We start from the raw sequence: 19,520 nt of genomic DNA, 5'->3' as shown, positions 1-19,520 counted from the left end.
AAGCAGGCTCCCTGCCAAGCAGGGAGCCCGATGTGGGACTCGATCCAGGGACTCCAGGATCATGACCTGAGCCGAAGGCAGTCGCTTAACCAACTGAGCCACCCAGGCACCCGGAAAGAAAGACTCTTAATAGTGCATTTAGGTATTTTTTTCTGAAGAGATGAGAGTCTGTGGCTCTTAATGTATTTTGTTTAATAAGTTTTATGGTAAGAAATTACGTATCTGTTTGGTATAATTAAAACACATCAGCAAGATTTGGTGGGACCGGCATGAAATTCCCCTTGTTTGAAACTTGATTTTATGGTTAGAAAAGAAAATGATTTTTTGATAGAAACACTAGAGGTAAAATGCACCTTTTAAAATAAATTGAGATACATAGCAGAAGACGTATGTGGTAAAGTGTTTTTAGTATTTCACATAAAAATAACTTCAGAGCTTGACAAGATGGCCACACTGCCAATACCAGGAAGTACTCCTGCCACTACTCCAGCCCTGGCCCCGCCCCCAGCCCCGGCCCCAACCCTGGCCTCAGCACCAGCCCCAGCTCCGGCCCTGGCCCCAACCCTGGCCTCCACACCAGCCCCGACCCCAGCCCTGGCCTCCGCACCAGCCCCAGCTCCAGCCCCGACCCCAGCCCTGGCCTCCACCCCAGCCCTGGCCTCCGCCCCAGCCCCAGCTCCGGCCCCGGCCCCAGCCCTGGCCTCAGCTCCAGCCCTGGCACCGGTTCCAGCTCCAACGCCGGCTCCAGCCTCATCCCCAGACCCAGGGGCTAAAGCAGCTAGGACCGTGGCTCGGATCCAGACCCCCAGCCCTCTTCCCTTACCCCGCAGCCATATGGTGCAGCCACACCAGGTCATTTTGGCATCCATTGTGGAGAGCCACGATGCAATGGGAGCATTGCCCCAGTTATCAGGACCCTGCTGAGAACTGTTGCCATGCATTCAATGGAAGTCACTAACAGCTTCTTTTCAGTACCTCTCAATGAGTCAGAAGATGAGGTAGCTGTTGACGTGAAATTCGCTAAGAACAGGTATGAATTACACAAGAAAGTCTCTCCAAATGAGCTCATCCTGGGCCGGTGTGGCGACAGGCCATGATGTCACAGAGCACCCTGTGCTGATACATGAGTACTACGGCAGGGTAGTCCCCATCCCCATTCACCTCATTGTGGACACGAGCCTCCATGAGCATCAGGGCCTAGGTCAGCACTTTAATGGGTATCCCTGGGAGTACCCTGGGGGTGATGTTCACACCTCTGACAATGAAATATTCATATTAGGACACTGAACACATTGGAGTCGACCTGATCTTAACGACCTCTTTGAGCCCCAACCAGGTGTTCACACTCTCAAGCAATCTGCAGCAAGTAGGAGGAGCATCAGTTCACATCCCGGATGCCCTAAGCACAGGGTTGCAGTATACAGAGGATGTGCTGTCCCAGAAGGTGTCATCTGACAGTACTGTGGGCCGTTCCTTGAGGAGCCTGGTTAACCAAGTACCCAAGATAATTCCCAGTGACTTTGACACCATGCTCAACAGCTACTTGGCCAATCTCACAGAGCCACAGATTGCCGTCACTGAGAAATTTATAAACCTGTGAATGGGCCCCAAGCAGCACTCCGGCCAGTCTGGGCCACCCTAGGACTCAGAATGGAGTGAAGTAGAATGGTTTCCTTGTGGTTTGGGCCACACTGAGTCAGTCAACTCCTTGTGACTCTAAATAAACATAGCCTGCCTTTTGTAAAAAAATAACTTCACAATGTAAGTCTATTTTTTGAATTATTAATATCCTTCCTTGTATCTCAAATTTTTTTCTTCTTTTTAAAAATTCCCCTTATTTAGTTATCTGGAGCTTTGGAAAATGCAAAAGCTGAGATTCAAAGAATGCAGCATGAAAAAGAACACTTTGAAGATTCCATGAAGAAAGCTTTCATGAGGGGGGTGTGTGCATTAAATCTCGAAGCCATGACTATATTTCAAAACAGAGGTGATACAGGTTAGTATTTTGTATAAGGTTCTCTGCCTACTTTCAAAAAGGATTTGAGGAGATTTCAGTGATTGGTGTGGTCTATAGTACTGATTTTCTGCAATGACTGTCTTGTCCCGGTACTGGTATTTTTAACTTGATGGTGTCATATCTTTTTAAATCTGCCATGAAAATTCACCCAGTTTTGGTTACTTACGGTATCTTAGATCTGATCGAGTAAACTGTCAAATCTTAAGTGTTTAGGCTCAATGTTAAAATGATGTTTTGAATACAAAACATCATTTTAAGGCTCTTTTAACTAATAATTGCAATGCTTTCAAGTACAAAATTTTTATTTATTTATTTATTTTCTTAAGTAGCCAAATTCCTTGGACCATTTTGTTGATTAAATATTTATCTAGTCACCGTTTCCCATTTTAAAAATTGCTTGTTTTCAATTTAAGAGAGACCTCAACTAAAACTGATTTTCAGCAAATATAGGCCTGTGTACAGAAGTCAAGTAAAATAATTTCATTTCAAGAAAAGAAAAGTCCATGTTTTAGCTGAAATCTGTGTGGTTTATGTGGGTGTTTCTTCAGCAGGGCTTAGAATAGCACATGACTAGAGTCTTTGCCACTAATTTGGACTGAGGCCTATTTTCCTTAGTGGGTTTTAGTTTTCTTCTCTGAACAAAGAAAATAATATAAATCTTCCCTACCTGCTTCACAGAGGGTTCTTTTGGAAATGCAATGAAATATAATTGGAAGCTCTTTAAAAGACAAAACATGGGGCGCCTGGGTGGCTCAGATGGTTGAGCGTCTGCCTTCGGCTCAGGTCATGATCTCAGGGTCCTGGGATCGAGTCCCCCATTGGGCTTCCTGCTCCTTGGGAGCCTGCTTCTCCCTCTGCCTCTCTCTCTCTCTCTCTCTCTGTCTCTCATGAATAAATAAATAAAATCTTTAAAAAAAATAAAAAATAAATAAAAGACAAAACATACTTTGACATATAAGATGATAGCAATGATATAATTATTGCTGTCTTGATTCAAGTCAGCCTGTTTTATGTAAATACATGAACATTTTTTGCAGTGTATCCTCATATTAAATCATATTTGAGATTTGCAGTTTATCAATGAGACAATTTCATTTTGTAACATCAACATTCCAGTACAGTGTGAATTACTTTTCTGTGGTTGTCATACCTTCATTTTAAAGCATCTTCAAACATTTATTATTTAAATTGTGTGTGTTGTTGATACTAGCAAGTTAAGGCAAATAATTTTTTCTGAAGCAGTCATGGTGTATGGTCCCCATGTAGATTAGAAATTTAGAATCCTAGAATCTCAGGCCAGAATAGTTTATCTTGCTTAATACCCAAAGGAGTACTTGATTTCTCCAATAAATGGTCTTTTGATTGAGTATCAACACTGAAAACAAACTCACCACCACCAGTTGTAATTATTAGCAAGTTGTATGTATTAAATTGAAGAACTTAAGTATCTACTTATAACAGACCTAGATTTCACAAGTTAAGTGACAAATTATACTTCCTACATTCAATTGTAAGAGACCGGTTTCTCATAACCTACAGAAGAAAGTTATGAATTGACTAGGACAGAGTGTTTTACCACCTTAATAACTTTACTACTTAAATTTTAAATTCAAATACAGCTTTCTCTCCTACAGGCAAATATCCAGAACAGGATTTGGAGAAAATGTATTCTGATAATTACACAACATGATTTGTTTTGCCCCTGTTGCTTTTAAATCTCCTTTTATCTGCAGCTAATGCCAAGTTCTGGGATCTTAACTGTGTGAGTGGCCTGGTGGTTTGTTTACCATCACAATGGGGGGTACAAATGACAGGAATAGTAAGACACACAATAGCAGTAGGTCGCTAGAGCTACCAAAAGCAATAGTTCAATGTTAACTAATCCTGGGTTTGCTCTGTGATGTGTAACTTTGTGGCATTTCATTAACAGCTTTAAAAAAAATTTAATTCTCACAAGAAAAAAAATTACTTCTGGCCCTTCTTCCCCTAAAACAACTGTTTTTTATAACACAGTTTTTAATAATGTTGTATCTATCTTGTCATAACAGAACAAATACTTGGTTTTTTGTGTGTCCTCTCTGCTGTCCATGATCTGCAGTGCGTCTCATGCTGTGTAGTATCCTAAATCCTTAAAGATTAGAAATTAGAAGTTTTATGGAGAAGGCAAAATGTGACAATAAAAATGGCCTTTAAAATGGTACCTGCCAAATATTAAAGCAATTTTAGGAACAGTAGAAAAATGCTTTACAGATGAAAAAACTTATCCCAGTTAAAACGAGAATAATTATTAACCTTACGGTGATTGGCCAAAAAGGAACTGCATAAATCAGCCCACATTAGCAAGAGTTAGTCAGCTACCTCTATTCCAGGGAATCCCAACGTGAGAACTCACCTTTGTACTGGCTCCACATCTAAGAAGTCTGCCACCCACCTAAGAAGACACAGAATCACTTGCTATCAAAAACATGTTAAAATTCTGTATGTGTGTTTTGTTTTTACAGTAAAAGCCGTACTTTATAGTGAATTAGTCCCTCTTCATCAAAGGATTTCAAAGGATCTATGCATTATAATCCTCATTAAACATTGTTAATGAGGTACTATTACTCTGTTTTATATAAAGATAGCTGAAGAGAAGGACTTACACAGAAGCCCAAATTTCCAGTACAAAGAGGACAACATCAAAAACCATTTAAACGTAGGGCTATTTAACACCCTCTCTTCAGACATTCTGAAACCTCTCCGTGACTGAATTTCCAAACCCTCACCCTGGTGTTAGGTGCCACATAGATACAGACTTAAGTGGAAATTTTAACCAAATTCTAATACTGGGGGGGGGCGGCGGAATCTAAATTTTGAAGAAACGCTTGCTCTAGCTTCTGGATGTTACTCCTTTGATCTAAGGGTAAGGTTCATTTTTGAGAGAAGGTTACTATATAGCATGTCACTAAAATCAGTTAAGTGTGCAAATATACCTTAATTCATGAGTTATATAATCTACTTGCAAGAACTGATTTCCTTTACAATGTTAAAAGTAAAAATTTTAGTGTTACTTACTGATTTATTATTGTGTGCTGAAAAATCAAGTTTAAAATATGTTGAGTTTGTTTGGATAGGAACAATAGATGGAAATGAGAGGGTATAATGATATCAGAAAAAAAAATTCAACAGCTCTAAATACCAGGCCATCAATCAGGACAGTTGTATGAAACGATGCAAAAGGACATAAATCCTTAGATTCATTGTGACCATATTATTATCATGGCTGTTTTGGCAATACATTTTACTCAGCTGATAGCCTAGCTGAGTACACACTTATTTTTATCTTTTACATAAGAGCAAATCTTCATTAGCTTTCACATATGGAAGGAAATGGTCTGAAGTCTTTAGTGGTTAGTGCTAACATTACCCAGTTAATAATGCGAAACATTGTATGCAATACATGACAAATTTCTACATTTTCTTTAGAACCAAATGTTAGCTGTTATGTATTTTCATTGTTGGGGGCACAAAACGAATCTTAACCTGGAAGAATTTTAATGGAATTAATTTGTAATTTATAGGGATAGACTTCACAAACAGAAAAGAAGAGCATGGCCCTGGCGTTCAAGGCAAAGAACATTCTGCTCCTTCGGATCCTCTGGCCCCTCCAGCGCCCCCAGTGGTTGCACCGCCACAGTCCCCGCCCCCAGCTGCCGTGGGAGCGGCCGGCGCCGCTGCCTTTCCCTGCGCGGCTTCCATCCCGTCGGCCGGGGCTCCTTCCGCTTCCTCTGCTCACTTTCCCGTTTCTGCAACTCTCGGCACTGCTGCCCCAGAAGAAACGGTTAGTACAGGGACTACAGGTGCCCGCGTGGGGAAGGGGCTCAGAACTTGCTCGTATATTGGAGAATTGGAACGTAGAACCTGTTTTCCCATGGAGGAAAAGTCTGTACGGTGTTTAGGCCCAGCCACAGAAAATATTTAATACACGAAGTAGTTAAAACAATTTTTTCTTGAAAATTTTATTTATTTATTTAGAGAGAGAGACTGAGAGAGCATGAGAGGGGGGAGGGTCAGAGGGGGAAGCAGGCCTTCCGCCGAGCGGGGAGCCCGATGCGGGACTCGGTCCGGGTTCTCCGGAATCATGACCTGAGCCGAAAGCAGTCGCCCAACCAACTGAGCCGCCCAGGCGCCCATAGCTCGCTGAAAGTTCTGTTATAGTAGTGATAATTAAGACAAAAATAACTTTTTATATCACATTTTTCAAGAACTATTCAGGAAAATAGATTTGAGAAAGAGTTGACGACAGACTTTATTTTGAAGGGAACTCTAGTGCGTATTTTGAAGGGCTTAGGAGATTAAGGGCTCTTTTGTATATTTTATATTCAACTACAGCTTTTTCTTTTCCTGGATGTAGATATATCGTTAACACTACTCTGTAGTTACTCATCTTGATTTGATTAGGTTTTCCTTTGTAATTCACGATTGGAATAAAGATGGAAGTAGATTTTCCTAGTCACTGAGCTACTTGCAAGAGAAGTACATAGAGCATGGAACTGTTGAATGGGGATGGGGTATTTGTGTGAGAACTTGCCTGAAGGGAAATTAATCAAGCTAATTAATATGGAAGAGTTACAAAGCATGTCAGGGTTCTGACTCCTGAGCCTCCTCTTGTTAAACCTGTATGTATTCTTCAAACAGCGATTCTCAAAAGTGAAGGGAGTGGAGATACAGTCCAAACTTACCAGACTCACTTCCGCAGGGCTTTTTTAAAAACAATGTATCCCCTTCCCTACTCGGGCTTGGCTTAGGCACAAAGGCATGTCTAGTTTTATAAAGCTCCTGAGGTGATTCTGATTTGCTTGTGTCCCTCTCCTCCGGGACCCTCTCCTCTGGGACCCTAACCACTTACCTGAGAGGACAGAAGATGGCAGAATAGGTTTTATGTCTTACGGCCTCCCTGGCGGACCCTCAGAAGCTGCCATTGCCCTGGACAGCTCTCTGGAGCTAAGGAAGGCATTGAGTCAGCCAACTGGTCATCTGGAGTATTCCAGCCGACATCAATTTCTGCCTTTTGGAAGCTATTAACTTCGGGGAAAAATGTGTTGAGATCTGATGTTTATCACGTTTGCTCTTGATTCAAAGAGGTTAAAAAATATAGCTGTTAAGAGAAATTTGAATGTGTGAGGGAGTTTTGACTTAGAAATAAGACCCTAAAATTCAACTCTGACATGTGTTCAGCTGTATTTATTTTTCATGATTACACATTTTCAAGTGTGATCCTATACAGATGATCTCATTTAAGTAAACACAGTGAGTGTTTATTTAAATTTCTGGTTTGTCATTCATGTTGCATATTCAGATAATACACAGACCTAGATTTTTCAAAATTCCCTTCAAATATGACCACCATTTGTATATCTGCATTTATATATAAACCTGAACATGCACAGGAAGAACTGAATGAATGAGTATGTTTACCACCCTATTTGTTACTTTTTGAAACCATTTGAGATAATTTTGAAGTCTTTGAAACCTGAATAACACAATATTGTGTAGACAGCCCTTCCAGCTACATCCTCCTTCATTAATAGATACACATTCAATTTTGTTCACATAAATACAGCCTTTAGGCTTAGGGGGGGAGAGGAAAATCAGAAGTAAATCACTCTAAGTATAATGCTAGTTTTCTTCCTTCCTTATATAATTATAGTCCTCAGATTGAGATTCACCTCAAATGTGTCTTGTTTTTAAAAAGAACCATAATAACAAAAGGAGGAACAAGAATATTAGTTGGCTAACTTACCTAATGTGAAACCATTATTGTTAGGACTAGGAAAGGAGAGATTTGTGAGCTAGGCCTGGTTACCTTTCTTTTCATTTTAATCACAGAGGCTTCCTAGGAACTATTCAAAACTTCTTCCAGTCTTAGTATTTTCAGTTGCTAAAAGGAGGTCTTTACAGAGAATAAACTGTAGAGCCTGGGAAACAAATAACTGGAGAAAGGAGGATTACCATCCTAGTAAAATAACACCTTCATCTGTAAAATTTTTAATTTCTGCAGACGTCCTCAATATGTTAAATAACATACCAGAATTTCATGGTGGAAAGCACTTTTCAAGAAATACATTAGGCAGTTATACAAGCAAATATGTTGCAGTTCACAAGGCTGGACAATAGGTGACACTTTATTCTTTTTTCTAACTCCCAGTTGGAATAATTGAGGGGTTCCAGCTGGATTTTTAAACTCTTTAGTAAAGGTGCCCTCTTAACTTTCCTCTTCATCTGAATGCAAAGTGAGAGAGTGTCTTAGGCACCCAGCACTGCTTTCCTCATTTTACAAATGGAAACTGAGGTTTAGGGAGAGGGAGGGAGTAACTTGCCTATGGACACAAGCAGTAACAGAACTGGAATTCAGACTTTGACAGTTTGGCCACAGAGCCCTTTCTTAACCGATAATCGGGTTTGTCTCCATGTCAAATATTAAGAAACAAATACTGAGGGGCGCCTGGGTGGCTCAGTCATTAAGTGTCTGCCTTTGGCTCGGGTCATGGTCCCAGGGTCCTGGGATCGAGCCCCACATCGGGCTCCTTGCTCAGCAGGGAGACTGCTTCTCCCTCTCCCCTCCCCCTGCTTGTGTTCCCTCTCTCACTGTGTATCTGTCAAAATAAATACATAAAAATCTTAAAAAAAAAAAACAAATACTGAGTTTTAGAAAATATGTCATTTCCCTTTTCTTTCTTAATCCTTTTGATTTTGTTGCATTTGTTGATACGGCATAAAATGCTAGAATTTCCATTTTTATGGCATTTTTAAAGTCAATTAAGCTGATAAATTTAATGAGATCCAACATGACTGGGACGAGTAAGTGGTCATTTAGTCAAAAAGTCAATTAAAAAAAAGTTAAAGCAGGAAATTTTTAAAAATTATATATACATATATTACACACCATTTTATGTTCAAACATAAGTGCATACTAATTTGCTAGTGTAGCTGAACTGAGTATGGGTTCACAGACTGTAATTAAGCCATCTTTTTTATATAAGCTACACTCAGTGGACTATTTTTTCTGTAATTTCCAGTTTCACTTTTTGTAAAGTAAAGCAAGAGCCTAACAGAACTTGCAACGCAATCTGATTATAGAACAAACCATTTGAAAACAAAAAGCAGACCTGGTAAACATGCAAGTCAATTAAGACAACTATTTATTTCAAAGAAGTGTATAGAGGTTCCTTTTTAGTCCTTATTTCTTTACTGGAGTATGTATTTTCATTTTACTGAAGGCATTTTATTTTATTTTTTTAAAGATTTTGTTTCAGAGAGCGAGAGCACGAACCAGGGGGAGGGGCAAAGAGAGAGGGAGAAGCAGACACTCTGCTGAGCAGGGAGCCCCACTATGCTTAACCCACTGAGGCATCCAGGCGCCCCCTATTGAAGGCATTTTAAAGCAATTCTCAACTGGTTGGATGAAGGTTATCAGCCATGGGCATTTTCCAGTGTTTTGGGTTCATAGTTTTTCTCATTCCACATGTCTCCCTGTCAAAACCTACATAGTTTTTCGTTCATTCCTTCATCCTCCAAGTAAGAACAGCTGTTATAGTTGGGAGTGTTTATACCCCTCAAATGTGACTGGGCAGGAATAAGGTTACCAGCTTAATTGTACTTCAGTTTTCAATTTTTCATAAAAATATTCTTACCGGCAATTTTATATTTTACATTTTAAAATGGTTTTTAAAACTCTTCAGTTTATAAAGTCTTTTTTATACCTTATTTTAATAAGAAATAGGATAAAGTTTCCCTAAGGTCAAAAGCATGAATTTAGTCCACAAAAACATATTTGTAAATATTTTAGGATCAGAGTTTTGATTTCTTAAATTCGTAAGACCCATAAAAACTTAGTTTAAATAGCCGAATAGTTTCTACAGTATTATAGTGAGAAACAGTTGTCTAAACATCTCCCTAAATTCTATTAGCTGTTTCTCCTATTTACCTTTTTCTCCCTAAATAATATGCTCATATCATCATTTCCACATGCATCAGTTTCAGACATTATCTGTTGACTTTTTATTATGGATGAAAGAATTTGGCCTTTTTATACCACCTTATTTCTTCCCTTCCCCTCCCTCATCCACTGTATGTATGTATGTATGTATGTATGTATTTGAGAGAGAGAGAGAGAGAGTGTGTGAGCAGGGGGAGGGGCAGAGGGAGATAGAGAATCTTCAGCAGGCTCCACGCTCAGCACAAAGCCGGACATGGGGCTCGAGCTCACAACCCTGAGATCATAACCTGAGCCAAAATCAAAAGTCGGATGCTGAACCAACTGAGTCACCCAGGCGCTCCTCCACTTTATATATTTAGATACAGATATTCCAGCTTTTCATTAAGTTAAAATTTATGATGACTATGTAAATATAGCTAAGCTACAAATGTATACTATGCCTCCATTTCCTTTCTAGTACAATTTTTTGTTCCTGGAATTGATTCCTTCATTTTTGTCTTTGCTTGGTTTTCTGTGCAACTGTAATTAAGTCTCAAATCCAAACTCTCCAAGGATTTACAAAACCTCACTGAGTGCTATTTTCCTAGAGTCCTCCCGACACATCAATATTCTATCATTTTAATTTTCCCAGAGACATTTCTCATGGAATCCACTATCCTATTTCAATATACAGCTGTGACCATCTGTAGCTAGATGCAGATATGTAAAGAACTTCAATGAATGAAACCTCAGATGGACTAGAACAATGAGGAAAGATCACTATTTAATAATGCTTTTGGAAAAACTTTCGTTAGAGGGAAAATTAATTTAGATTCATAATTCACACTGAAATTTCAAATGTTTTAGTAAGTTAAACCCAAATAAGTAAATGTTAGAAGAGTATAATTACCACAGCTGTCCAAAGCAGGCTGCTTGATTCAATTATGGAAGAAATTAATGATAAAATAAGCTATAATTTTTTATATTTATGTGCATTGAAAAATAAAACTGAGATAAAATGAAATAGGGAAAATACTATTAGATAAGTATCTGTATCAGGAGCAATTAAACATTTTTGAGAGCAATACCCATTCCTGGCAAGTAATTAAAGAACATGGATAGTTGACAAAATGAACTGCAAATATGAAAAATTAATAAGGGGGCTCCTGGGTGGCTCAGTCGTTAAGCATCTGCCTTCAGCTCAGGTCACGATCCCAGAGTCCTGGGATCAAGCCTCGCATCGCATCGGGCTCTCTGCTCGGCAGGGAGCCTGCTTATCCTGCTCCCACTCCCGCTGCTTGTGTTCCCTCTCTCACTGTCTCTCTCTCCTGTCAAATAAATAAATAAAACCTTAAAAAAAAAAAAAATTAATAAGGAACCACAAATTAAATAAAATATATATGTTATTCCTGATAGAAATATAATCTTTCTGGAGTATCATCCAGCAGTAAGTAACAAAAGCTGGCATTACCTTTTGATATGATCATCTCATTTTTGCAAAATATTCTACAGAAATAACAAAAGAAAAGGGGAATCCTCATGTACAAAAATTTGTTTCCTATTAAAGTAGGAAAAGAACTGAGTTAGATAAACTTTAGTTTGTTGGTTATTAAAACCTCTCATTAAAAATTATAGCAGGTCTCTATATTCATGAGAAAAAGTATATTAACAAAGCAATAAAAAAGAACACAAAAGCGTATGTCTAATGAGAAGCATATGTGTAAAATTAATTATACATAAGGATCAAAGCGTTCATAAAACAGAATAATGGTTGCCAAGGGTGGTTGAGGAAGGGAAACAGATATGATTCTAAAGGGTCACAAGAGGGAGACTGTGGTGCTAGAATAGTTCTGTGTCTTGATTACAGTAATAGTTACAGGAATCTAGACATGTGATAAAAATGACACGGGTCAAGACTGATGAATCACAGACCTGTACCTCTTAAATAATACATTATATGTTAAAAAAAAAAAAAAAGAAGATAGCAGGAGGGGAAGAATGAAGGGGAGGAAATCGGAGGGGGAGGCCAACCATGAGAGACTATGGACTCTGAGGAACAAACTGAGGATTCCAGAGGGGAGAGGGGTGGGGGGATGGGTTAGCCTGGTGATGGGTATTAAAGAGGGCACGTATTGGGGGCACCTGGGTGGCTCAGTCGTTCAGCGTCTGCCTTTGGCTCAGGTCGTGATCCCAGGGTCCTGCGATCAAGCCCCGCATCGGGCTCCCTGCTTGGCGGGGAGCCTGCTTCTCCCTCTCCCACTCCCCCTCCTTGTGTTCTCTCTCTCGCTGTGTCTCTCTCTGTCAAATAAATAAATAAAATCTTTAAAAAAAAAAAAGGGCACGTATTGAATGGAGCACTGGGTGTTATACGCAAACAATCAATCAAAAACTAATGATGTACTGTATGGTGACTAACATAACATAATAAAGTTAAAAAAATAAACTGCTAATCAGCACCAAAAAAAGTATGACATGGATCTATAATACCAAGGCATTATACCCATGGCAGCTTCTTGGTTTTGACATCATAATTATACTATACTTATATAAGATGTAATCACAGCAGGAAACCAGGTGAGGAATACACAGGACCTCTCTATACTATCTTTGCAACTTCTTATGAATCTGTATTTATTTCAGAATAAAGAGCTTTTTTAAAAGTTTACAAAATCCTATAAAATGGTGGGTAAACCCAAGGTTAAAGGGATGTTTTGGGGTGCTTGGTTCTATGTTCTGCTTTTTGTCTCATTGTTTTAAGTTTATTTTTTCCATCTTAAAGTTGGTTCATATACAATTATTTTTTAAGTGCCTATGTATTTCCCTCAGAAGTTACAGAAACAAAAGTACTATATATTTTGCCATGGAATTTCTACCAGTTGGATATTTGTGTTTTTTTTTTAGTATGTGCCCAGAGTTGTGACATCTGCACAGCAGAAAGCTGGAAGAACAATTACAGCCCGGATCACAGGGAGATGTGATTTTGCCTCAAAAAACAGAATTAGTAGCAGCTTAGCTATAATGGGAGTTTCTCCTCCCATGAGCTCAGTTGTTGTGGAAAAACATCATCCAGTCACAGTGGTGAGTACATATTTGATGACCTTTGTCAAAAAATGTTTTTCCTGAGAGTTTATAGACTAATAAACACTTAAGCTACATGTTGAGGAGAAGATGAAAATTCATGATGACTCTTACTTGTTCTACCTTTTATTATGATACTTTGTATACTTGTAATTATCAAACCTGTTCTAAATCTACCTTTCCTCTTTTAGGAAATTAATTTCAGAAACATTGTTTCTTCTCAACAGTGTAAAAATTATCAACACAAAAAGTAATCCACTATGTTGGTGACCAAAAGAAATATATAAATGATATCTCATTAATTTAAAAAGAAGAGACAAAAGCTGTTTACTCATTACCTGCTGTTCATGTAGCAGGTATTTGATTATAAGAAGCACCTCCCTATTTTTATAGTCTTTAATTTTTGCCTTTTTTTTTTTTTTTTTAAGTCTTCTTCCCCTTTTTTCAATACAACTGTCAGCATATTTGCAGTTTGGAGAAAAATTCAGGTTGCAGTAAATTCACATGATATAAAAGAAAATGCCTGGAATTTAAGCAAAAATAAACAAAAAAGCCTGAGTTAGTGCCTCAGTTTTGCTACTTACTTAAGCCTTTGTGATCATACACAAATCAAGTAAAATATTTGAGCTTCCGTTTCCTCTTGTGTAAAATGGGAGTGTAAAGAGTACTTAGCTCCTAGAGTTATTTTCTGGATTCAGGATTAAATGAGATAATGTGAAAATTGTATGAGATATACTAAAAAAAAAGCACTTTATAAACTGTAAAACCACAAGCAGATTTAACTTAATAAAAATTACTAGAGAAAGGTACATGGGATACCTCTATTATTTCTTAACATTGCATATGAATCAACAATTGTCTCAAAAAGTTTTAACTTTTGAAAGTCACAAGATCACATCCCTAAAGAGAAACAAGAATTGACTTTAAAAGAGAATGCCCCCTATATAAATTTTCAGTGTTAGACAACACTCCTGTCTACTTAATATGTCAAAATATTAGCAAAAATATATGTGAAATGATTTTACATCCTTTTCTTTCTGGCACTAGATGATTGCTAGATGATTAAGAGGAGCTGGAGTGTTTAAATTTAGCCTCAGGTAAACAATGACCACAGTGAAGTGGAGACTGACACAGAGGCACCAAGTCTAGATGGAGGGTATGGCGGGTGGAGGAGTATCAGCCTTCAGAGGTTGCGAGGGTGGAGGAGTATATGCCTTCAGAGGTTGCAAAGACTCTGAAAGCCCTTAAGTGACTTCTCAATATATGTTTGAATATGCAAGATTAGTTATCAGAAATAAGAAATGAACTCATTTCTATTTTTATCAGCACATATGTGTATAGAGAGGGAGAGGGACTGTCCATTTGTAAGATAAAGAAGGCATAAAGAGATCACATATATGCTTAATCTTAATTTAGGCCACCTTTTGTTTTTATATTAATGATAGGAATTCATATTCCAAAGGAAAAAAAACAACAACACAAGGAAATAAAGACTTACAACCCCTGTTTCTGAGATTTAGCTCCCCAGCTGCCCTTTGCTAATTCAGTATGTATAGTACTTCTTGTACTTCTCTAGTAATTGGTCGTGAATGAGACAGCCAGAAACTGCTTCATGATTACCTAATTGGGATTATATAACAGACGCTGTGGCAGTCCTCTGTACTACTTTTCATTTTATCCCCAAAATTAAGACCTGTAACTACCAGAAACAGTTACTACTAATAAACCAGTAGTCAGATTTCTGACACTTTAGCCCCATCTGCTGGATAATTTCTTGTTCCTAGTGCTACTTCATTTTCTGCCGTATTTCTGTAGATCATGAAACCAGTGGTAAGGTGAATCTGTTTCTGCATTTCCTCTTGCCCATCCTCCCCAAGGAGAAATAGCTCTTTTAACAGGGTCAGATTAGGTGGTTAGCAACTAAATTTTCATACTAGTTGGAAGAATCTCCCCCATCTGTAATGGTTATCCAGTTGTCTATGTACAATGAAACATTTATGTAAAATAGTTTTAAGATAGGAAATTATTTTCCCATTTCTTTAAAGAGGAACTCTTAAAGCAGTATCTGTCATGAAGACCTTTGTTGTAAGAGTTTTCATTCATTTTTTTAAGGGTTTTTAAAATACACAGTGAATGTTTTGATCAAATATATAATTTTACTTCAAGCATTTTAAAGATGACTTTTCTAAGTGGACGACCCTACTAGGAATGTACATGTACTACTCAGTGACGTGGACTGAGATCTGGATAACAAGTCCCACTGCTGCCTACAGAGAAGCTGTATCCAGTATAGTATAGGAAATCCTTGTACTTGTACATTTTACACATACGAATGCATGTAGTATCTACTTGTATAGATGAAGTGAAGTCGGTTGCGCACTGACTCTCATGCTTTGGTGCTTGGGTCCAAGATGTTCCCCTGAGCTCTGAGATGGTATGGGTATCCTCCTCTCAAGATTTGTCCTCAGCGTCTATTTGTATAGAAAGTTGTAGTCCACAGTAAGGAGCACCAGGCTTCTGGAAATATCTCCTCTTATATAATCATAAAAGGTTTAGTCAGCTCCCAGGTGAACCAGGTTGAAATACGAGAGATGTGCTTTACTCGGTTTGAAGCAAGGACCAGGCAGGATTCCTCAGAGCTCTCCCCATGTTCCCTGAGACTGAACTCCATATGTTAACAGATACAGGGAGGAGAAAACTGATTGGAGTGAAGGGAGGGAGGGCTTGAGGCTGACCCTTCTCCCAAACACCATAAAGTCCCTTTCTGTAGTTGGCCTCTGTAAACATTACAAGATTCCACTGGAGTCCTCTTAGAGGAATGACTTCCATGGCTTTTTTTGTGATCCTCTGGAATATAGCTCTGATATTGAATTGTGGGTATTGAGCACATCAGTCTAACTTACGGGTTAAGGACGACATCTTATTTGTTTTAATGGCTGCTTCACCAGCTTACTGCATGTATCTACTGGATGCTTAACAGATATTTGTTTGGTTAAATTATATATAATGAAATGGTATTTAATAGGTGTAATTTTATGGGATTGTTAAAGCATATTTTTACCTTTTCAGCAAACCATTCCTCAAGCTGCTGCAGCAAAATATCCCCGGACAATTCATCCTGAAAGTACCTCAGCTTCTAGATCCCTTGGAACCAGGTCAACTCACACCCAGTCTCTCACAAGCATTCATTCCATAAAAGTGGTTGACTAAAATGAATATGCACATATTGAGATCTTTTAATTCTTCTGATTTTACCAAGAATTAGAAGTCTCTAGTTGTTAAAATTTCATATTCTCGGAACATCATAGATATATCATGTTCATCTTTTCAAAATTACAAGAGACTTTTTCAAGCCATGCCATCCTGTGTAACTATATGTAGGATTATTTTAATTTTAATGTTATTTTTTTAATTTAAGCAATTAAGTAAAACTTTTTTAAATTAAAAAATGACTTAATTTTTTAATAGGTTCAGCCTGTCACTGATTACACCATAAGAGTATATAAATCCTGTTTTCTCAACGTTATTTTCAAAAGGCTAAATCATTTCCAATGTTACCAAGTAAACTTTGAGAACTTTACTAAAAATATTAAAACTAACAGAAAAATTAAGATATTTTTATTTTAAAATTTAAAAAAAGTAATGATACTTTAATACAAAGTTTTTGTGATGGTAGTGTATTAGTCTTCATTTTCCTCAGACTATTACAATTAAAAATGGGAATTGGTGAGACCTGTGAATAATTTTAATGTTAAAAAGAGAAAGATTTTTTTTTACTAGCACAAAAAGAGAGACACAAACATCAAAAAAAATTTCCTCTTGGAATGATCCTATTTTTTTTTTATGTAGTTTATTTATTTATTTATTTATTTATTTTATGTTCAGTTAGCCAACATATAGATCCTATTTCTGATGTTCTTTTTTGCCCTTCTGAAACTGTACGGCATTGAACCCTTTTTCTCTCTGAACATCTAAACATCGCCCTGTGGGGGTAGGTATGGCACTGGGCAACTCAGCAAACCTTCTAGGCCTGGGCAGAGACTTTTCAGTGGAAGAAACCGTCTGGGTAAAAGTGGTTGAGGAAATCAAGACCAGGCTTCTAATGGTTTTATTGCTGGCTCACTGGGCTATCTTGGGCCAGACATTTAATTTCGTGAATCTTAGGATCACATCTGTGAAACAGTGAGCTGGACCTACCCCTCCTATTTCACGAAGTACTTTGGGTTACATAAAAACAAGTCCATTCTAAAGAATCTGTCCAGAGCCTCAATTTTCATATCTTTGACAGAATTGGATGGACTTACTTAGAAGCCTCTTTCACTTTGAACGTGATCTAGTTCTATGCTCTAACTTTATTATAGGAAATAGTTTTTCTTACTGCTTCACGTTGTAATAGAACATGAGAATAAATGGGAGATAGGCAAATATCCTGTTTTCTAAAGGGCACACCAAGGCTAATCTGCACTTTTCTGAACTAAAGAATTAGAGTATTCTTCTTATGCAGCACTGTTCTGAATTCTGGCCCAGCTACCACTGTGGCAAACAGCTCCTCAAGGGTTTCAACAAACACAAACCAACACAGCGCCTCTTGTGCTCCCCATACCTCGGCCACGCTCTTCTCTAGGACTTCACCATGCACTCTGAGTGAAGCACAGCAGACCACAGGCTCCATTTGGAGCCTACTCATATGCAGCCCGGAATTAACACCCCATTGTGGTAACAGATCAGTTCTTCCTTTCTCCCCTGTATGAACTGCACCGTCGTGTACTAGTCCATCCCATCTCTCAGAAGAGAGTACCCTGGAAGTCAGATGATCAGTTATGCTTCATACCAAGTGGTGGCCAATTTGGTATTTCACCCTGGTCTAGGCTCTCCCTCCTTTCTCATCTCACTCCCTTTTTCCCTCTTGCTTCCTTGGATTTGCACTCCTGAAAAACAGCTACTCGTAGATTTTGGTCTCAAGCTCTGCTTTTTGAAGAACCTAGATGACAATTAGGAATGGTTTTCAGTATCCAAGCCATAACCATATGGACAAACTAAAGGGAATATTATGAATATTGTAATTAAGAATATCATAAGCATCTTTTTAAGCTTTAAGCTCTAGAAATTGTATGTTGTCCAAAGCAGAATCAAATAATTAGTGTTAGCCTAATTTAACGTAAACGCCACAATTAAAACACTTACACAGTAAGAATGTCTATTCTATTTGTTTACTTTGCGTTAAGAGGTTACCCAGATTTTAGAAGAGGGAGTAAGTAAGTAGCATGGTCAGTGGAAACCAGCCATATTGAAGAACAGATTGGGGGGAGGGGTGCCTGGGTGGCTCATTCGTTAGGCGTCTGCCTTCGGCTCAGGTCATGATCCCGGGGTCCTGGGATCGAGCCCCACTTCGGGCTCCCTGCTCAGTGGGAAACCTGCTTCTCCCTCTCCCACTCCCCCTGCTTGTGTTCCCTCTCTTGCTGTGTCTCTCACTGTCAAATAAATAAAATCTTTAAAAAAAAAAAAAAAAAACAGGGACAAGACTTCACTGAATACCTTTCTTAAAACTTTTTGCCTGTGTGAACATATTACCTATTTTAAACATTCATAAACGTAAGTGGGCCATTTACAATCAGCATGAGACAAAGATATAAAACTATAAATTCATGATAGAATAACTGGACTGATACTGCTCATGATTATATCTTTGGCCTTAAAGAATTAAGCATCAGAATTTGAGAATGGAGAGCCTTAAATTACAATGAACAGGTGCACGTAAACTGATATGAGTTGATACTTGATTTCATATTTATTTCATAACTTCCTCAGATTATAAAAATACTACATGCTGACTGTCAAAAAAACCTGGAAAGTACCAAAAAGTACAAAGAAAATGAAAATCACCTGTAATTACATCACCAAGAGATTAAAAAAAACAACAACAAACATTGGTGTATACACTTCTGGTCTTTTCTAAGCAATATACTACACATATGTGTTATTTAAAGCCAACAGTAACTGTAAATTTCCAAAACTATTTTTTCTCACTGAAGAGAAATAACGAACAGTGGATGATTTCAATACTGTGGGCATGAGATTAGACATTTAACAGGCATTCAACCTTCATCTCCCATGCTGTGGAAGAGAGAGACACTCCCCCATTTTATAAAGAAGGACACTGAAGATCTCAGAACTTGCGTCTTAGTATGCCCAAAGGCTCACAGTTAAGAAGTGGCAACCCTAATTAAAACCCTGTCTGTCTATTCTAAATCCCTTGGTTTTTTCATGTACCAGGATGCTGCTCCTACCAACATTTAAAAAAGAAAAAAGTGGGGCGCCTGGGTGGCTCAGTTGGTTAAGCGACTGCCTTCCGCTCAGGTCATGATCCTGGAGTCCCGGGATCGAGTCCCGCATCGGGCTCCCTGCTCGGCAGGGAGCCTGCTTCTCCCTCTGACCCTACCCCTTCTCATGTGCTCTCTCCCTCTCTCT

At 38.4% G+C, this 19,520-nt stretch overlaps 1 protein-coding gene and 1 pseudogene across 6 annotated transcripts in view; both read left to right on the top strand.

The window, feature by feature from the left end:
• The window catches only part of POC5 (POC5 centriolar protein), a 39,371-nt gene extending 22,579 nt beyond the window's left edge, over nucleotides 1-16,792 (top strand). For 5 of the 6 annotated variants that reach the window (XM_035014668.1, XM_035014669.1, XM_035014665.1 and 2 more), the window contains 4 exons: nucleotides 1,843-1,996; nucleotides 5,578-5,837; nucleotides 12,876-13,052; nucleotides 16,122-16,792. In XM_035014668.1, the coding sequence (XP_034870559.1) occupies nucleotides 1,843-1,996; nucleotides 5,578-5,837; nucleotides 12,876-13,052; nucleotides 16,122-16,262 (732 nt within the window). In that variant the 3' untranslated portion in view covers nucleotides 16,263-16,792. The remainder of the gene's footprint in view (nucleotides 1-1,842; nucleotides 1,997-5,577; nucleotides 5,838-12,875; nucleotides 13,053-16,121) is intronic. The other variant, XM_035014670.1, reaches the window with a different exon arrangement.
• Nucleotides 45-1,811, top strand: LOC118016909 (annotated as a pseudogene).
• Nucleotides 16,793-19,520: the final 2,728 nt, after the last annotated feature.

Source organism: Mirounga leonina, unplaced genomic scaffold, assembly GCF_011800145.1.
Source record: "Mirounga leonina isolate KUSES-001 unplaced genomic scaffold, KU_Mleo_1.0 Mir_168, whole genome shotgun sequence".
Taxonomy (NCBI): domain Eukaryota; kingdom Metazoa; phylum Chordata; class Mammalia; order Carnivora; family Phocidae; genus Mirounga; species Mirounga leonina.
This window is presented reverse-complemented; position numbering and strand designations above follow the sequence as displayed.